Source organism: Octopus bimaculoides, chromosome 9, assembly GCF_001194135.2.
Source record: "Octopus bimaculoides isolate UCB-OBI-ISO-001 chromosome 9, ASM119413v2, whole genome shotgun sequence".
NCBI lineage: Eukaryota > Metazoa > Mollusca > Cephalopoda > Octopoda > Octopodidae > Octopus > Octopus bimaculoides.
The window spans coordinates 17050944-17056297 of record NC_068989.1 but is presented as its reverse complement, the minus strand read 5'-3'; the positions used below and the strand labels follow the sequence as shown (position 1 = coordinate 17056297).

Genomic DNA, 5354 nt, shown 5'->3' with positions numbered 1-5354 from the left:
GTGGTGGTGGTGGTGGATGTAGCAGCAGCAGTAGAAAGAAAGAAACAAACAAACAAACAAACAAACAAACAAACAAACAAAGAACATGTAATACAACCGAATACCAAGTTAACTGGCCAGTTCCTTTGTTATATTTGTACAGCCCGAGTTCGACAAACGATCCCTTGTCATTCACATCACAAATTCAGTAAATCAGTGATTACTGATTTAGAAACCATAGAAACCAATGACACAAATGTTCGTAAAATGCGGTGAAAGTTGCACCTATGCACAAATACACATGCATCAACCAGCAAACGCACACATACGCAATAGATAGAAACTCTTACATATCCACACATATGCATACAGATATAAAGAAATATACACGTGCTCACAGGCTTAAAGAATATGTAAATAGCTATTTCTTAGATATATTTGACGTGTCAGTCTTTGTAATGAACAAGCAGAACGCTTTGTCGATATGTTCAAGAGAGAGACCTAAGAAAGTCGAACAAGGAAGTCACGGATTAGGTAGCTCTACAACAAATCCAAATACACCAACGGGTATGTCACCAACGGGTATGTCACCAGCGGAGCTGATGTTTGCGGGGAAAATAAAATCAGTCTTCGTTAAATTGCTACCTGATAAGAAAAAAAAAAATTGCAATAGATAATACATCCAGATTTTTCACAGTTGGTGAAAATGTATTTATGAGGACATTTAAGATCGGAAAACAAAGTTGGGAAGATGGCGTGATTGCCAAACACATAAGAAAAATGCTATACATAGTAAAAGGAAGGAAAGGGATATACAAGAGACACATGAACCAACTAAAACAAGATTCGTTGAGAGCGAACCCAAAAGATTGGACGAACCAACAGAATGGTTATATGATACTTTTCAAGTACCAATACCACTACAAATAACTGAATCCAGACGCACAAGAAAATGTACGGAGTTCCTGGAAGTGGATGCCAAACGAAAAAATATCAAATTTGTAATCGTACATGTAAAAATTATTACTAATAAAAGAAATAAAATTACACTCCCTAAGAAAAAGAGAAAAACTTAAAAGGAGAGATGTTATAGGGATGATAGTAATAATGGTAACCCCCCACCCCCACCCGTGACAAGTGGTATGTGTTAATCATTATAAATACTGTCAGTCAGTGTCAGTATGGTAGAGAGTACGAAATAGACGGTCATAGATAGTCATGGTCTTACTTGTCTAACTAATAATACTGCTATACTGGAGTGGGCGTAATAAATAGTCAGACGAAAGTGTTACAACATATCAGGAAGATTCTAAGCACTTGAAAGACTGCTGAAAACTTATTGATACCTAAGTTTACAGATAGCATACCGTTTCCCACATAAATCATACCATGAATAAGACCGAACCTGAGCGTATCCAAAATAATAATGCTAATAACATCAACAACAACAACGACAATAATAATAATAATAATAATAATAATAATAATAATAATAATAATAATAATAATAATAATAATAATAATAATAATAATAATAATGAGTTACAGCAAATATTCTGCTCAATACCACAGATTTGCTGGTCAGTTGCTTGACTTTAACCAGCTGAGCATATACCTTAGTGGCTGACGATATGTGCATCTCTGATCATGAGCAGAAGTAGTGGGGGAGCATCATAGCCATGTGCTGAGAGAAATTCTTAAGGGTTTGGATAATTCACCTTTGGAAACATAGGCGTTTTGTTCAACATCCCTAAACAACCCTTATTCAGGGACCTTTTGAGTGGGATGGGCTACTCAACCTGAAAAAAATTCTAACTGGATCCCACTTGCAAGATCATGTGCTGCTTATCTGGATATGAGATCACGATGTCGCGCACATATGGTTGTGATGCATGTGCCTGGTGTACCCTTATCAGACGGGTAGTCATGATAGGTACACTGAGCTTCGTATATTTTACCCCAGTGTCACTTTCATGGTATGCACTGCTCTCTCACTCAATCGTTGATGATCTTACTAGAGATGGTGTCTCGATAAAAATACTGGCTGGTGGCTAACCTTAAAGCACAAACCTCAATGTTGAATGAAAATGCCTAAAAAAGAAAGGTACCAAATAATGGTATTAATGAGGCTGGAACCAAAAGTGAAAGCCTTTCACCCGGCAGGTGCCCTGCGGTTGAGCAGCGCAGGCCCAGTCGTCATCTAGAGACTGCTTATACAGAAAATCAGAGGCAGAGAAGAAGGTGGGATAAGGAGGCAAACCGAACAGGAATTGACTACTGGATCAGGTATGAACCCAGTAGAAGGAGATTTCTACAACGTATGAAAGTAAAATGGAATGAAATAGGTCCCTTAAAAATAAGTGAGAAATGGTTAGCCGACTAGATAAGAGCAATAAGAGCAAAAGGGTGGTTAACAGACATGGAAATTGAAGAGATAAAAAGAAAAGTTGAAAACAGAAATAATACTTCACCAACAGATAACGTACCCATCGAGGACAGGGAAATGAATGGCAACAGTGAAAACATAGAGCAAAGTGTAAATGTAAATTCATTCTCAGTAAATGAAGCAGACATAATGGGAAGAGCTGTATCATAAGAATATGATGATGACCAAGACACGGTGAGGACGCTGTGCCAATATATTAGAGAAGACCAGGATCAAGCAGCCTCCCCACCACCACCACTAATCTGAGGTACATTGATCGACGCATGCTCAAAGTTGAAACCGGAAAGATAGATTCGGTCTTTGGGCTATACTAGACGAGAAATATAACTGCAACTAACAAGATTATTTGGGTTGCAGCTTTGGTTGCTGCAGATAGAGTTGGATACAAAAGAAGAGAACAAACAGAATGTAAAAAAGCCATACTGGCGTACACGAATTTGTGAGAAACAAAGTTAAAAAGACATTTAGGACAAGTTGATAGACTGAGTAGAGCGGAATTGCAAAACAAAAGTATGAGAAAAATGCTGGTAATTTTCGTCCGCCACTTTGCCATACTTTTTCCAGGTAATCGCTCAACATGCATCACAACCATATGTGCACAACATAGTGATCTTATATCAACATAAGCAGAACATAACCTTGCAGGTGGGGCCCAGTTAGAATTTCCTTCAGGTTGAGTAGCCCATCCTGCTCAAAAGGTCTCTGAATAAGGTTTGTTTAAGGATGATGAACAAAACACCCATGTTTCCAGAGATGAATTATTCAAACCCCAAAGAATTCTTCACAACACATGGCTATGATGCTCCCCTACTACTTCTGCTCGCGATCAGAGATGCACATATCGTCAGCAACCAAGGGACATGATCAACTATCTGTGGTATTAAGCAGAATATCTGCTGTAGCCCATCTTTTATACCAAGACAAAACAATGTACATAATAATACTTTCAATCAGTTAAGATCAAAAGCCATGAGAGCCACTGCCTGGTACTGCATATTATTATTATTATTATTATTATCATTATTATTATTATCATTATTATTATCATTATTATTATTATTAATATTATTATCATTATTATTATTATTATTATTTTATGTTTGACTTTTGCTTTGTCCAAGTCTCACCCAGAGACCTCAAGAGACAACAAGTTAGAAGTTCATGTAGGTGTTATGCCTAGGGTACCATATATTTCGATTTGTACATAGTGTTGTTCTAGAGAATGTTTATGAAACCATAAGAAAATTATGTGTTTGTTTTAAAATTTGAGATCACATAGACAGTATTTTACGTAGGATATGGGCAGTTCCCATGAGCACTATTATTATTATTATTATTATTATTATTATTTACCGTAGCAAAGAATAAAATGCCATCGCATTTATATTTCCATTTATATTATGTTATAGTAATTTATTTAGGTTTTTGTTAGTTTGTTCTTCCAGATTTGCCGAGTCTAGGTCTTCCTTTTTTGAGGTAACGGCTGTAACCAGCTTCATCCAGTTTAGTATTCACTATTTTTTCAGAATCTTTCAACTTTCCTTGAACTGACAATTTTATTTCTTTGATCTTTCCTTGTAAGAATTCTGTGATCATGTTTCTCAGATATGCCTTAGCTTTTTCTAGAATGTGTATAAGAGAGACGGAGAGATGAAATAAGAAAGAAAGAAACAAACAAACAAACAAACAAACAAACAAACAAACAAATAACGAAAGAAAGAAAGAAAGAAATAACGAAAGAAAGAAAGAAAGAAATAACGAAAGAAAGAAAGAAAGAACGAAAGAAAGAACGAAAGAACGAAAGAAAGAAAGAAAGAAAGAACGAAAGAAAGAAAGAAAGAAAGAACGAAAGAAAGAACGAAAGAACGAAAGAACGAAGGAAAGAACGAAGGAAAGAACGAAAGAAAGAAAGAAAGAAAGAAAAGGACGGAGGGAGAGGGGAAGGTACGGACGGACGGAAGGGAGGCCGATCGGAGGGAGGGATGGGGTGACGGACGGAGAGCGGGAGGGATGGAGTGACGGACGGAGAGCGGGAGGGACGTAGAGCGGGAGGGATGGAGGGACGGAGGGATGGAGGGACGGAGGGATGGAGGGAGGAATGGAGGCATAAAAAAAGAAACAAACAAACAAACAAACAAAATTAAAAGATGAAATGATAAGAAAAGAAATAATTGTTTAGTTATCATTAAGAGTCAGATAATGTGGTGATCTCAAATACTGACCACACAAATTTTTTCTCCAGAAATCAACATTTAAACAGAACATTGACTGTATCAATCTCTGCAGTCTGAAGTTTGCAAAGATCAAGAGAAGTGCCTCTTCATTTTGACTAAGATATAAAATGCAGGGTGAGTAAAAGCAGCACCCAGTTTCTTTGTTGTCTTGCAGGTTATTACTGACAGTTTTGGAAGTTACTAAACCTGAACCAAGTATCATGTTAATACTCTTTGATATCCCAAACCATAAGACAAGAATTAAGAATCAAAAGTATCTCCCAACTAGGAGATGATACATATCAACTCTAAAACAGGAATTGGGCACTACTTTTGACTCACCCAGTATGTTTAAATGTTGTTGTTGGCACTCCGTCGCTTACGACGTCGAGAGTTCCAGTTGATCCGATCAACGGAACAGCCTGCTCGTGAAATTATCGTGCAAGTGGCTGAGCACTCCACAGACACGTGTACCCTTAACGTAGTTCTCGGGGATATTCAGCGTGACACAGTGTGACAAGGCTGACCCTTTGAATTACAGGCAGAACAGAAACGGGAAGTAAGAGTGAGAGAAAGTTGTGGTGAAAGAGTACAGCAGGGTTCGCCACCATCCCCTGCTGGAGCCTCGTGGAGCTTTAGGTGTTTTCGCTCAATAAACACTCACAACGCCCGGTCTGGGAATCGAAACCACGATCCTATGACCGCAAGTTCGCTGC

The 5354-nt window shown here is 37.9% G+C and overlaps 1 protein-coding gene across 2 annotated transcripts in view; it reads right to left on the bottom strand.

Annotated features, from left to right (window-relative positions):
• Window positions 1-3535: 3535 nt before the first annotated feature.
• The window catches only part of LOC106868876 (cilia- and flagella-associated protein 119), a 39383-nt gene continuing 37564 nt past the window's right edge, over window positions 3536-5354 (bottom strand). For both annotated transcript variants that reach the window (XM_052970303.1, XM_052970304.1), the window contains one exon: window positions 3536-4047. In XM_052970303.1, the coding sequence (XP_052826263.1) occupies window positions 3854-4047 (194 nt within the window). In that variant the 3' untranslated portion in view covers window positions 3536-3853. The remainder of the gene's footprint in view (window positions 4048-5354) is intronic.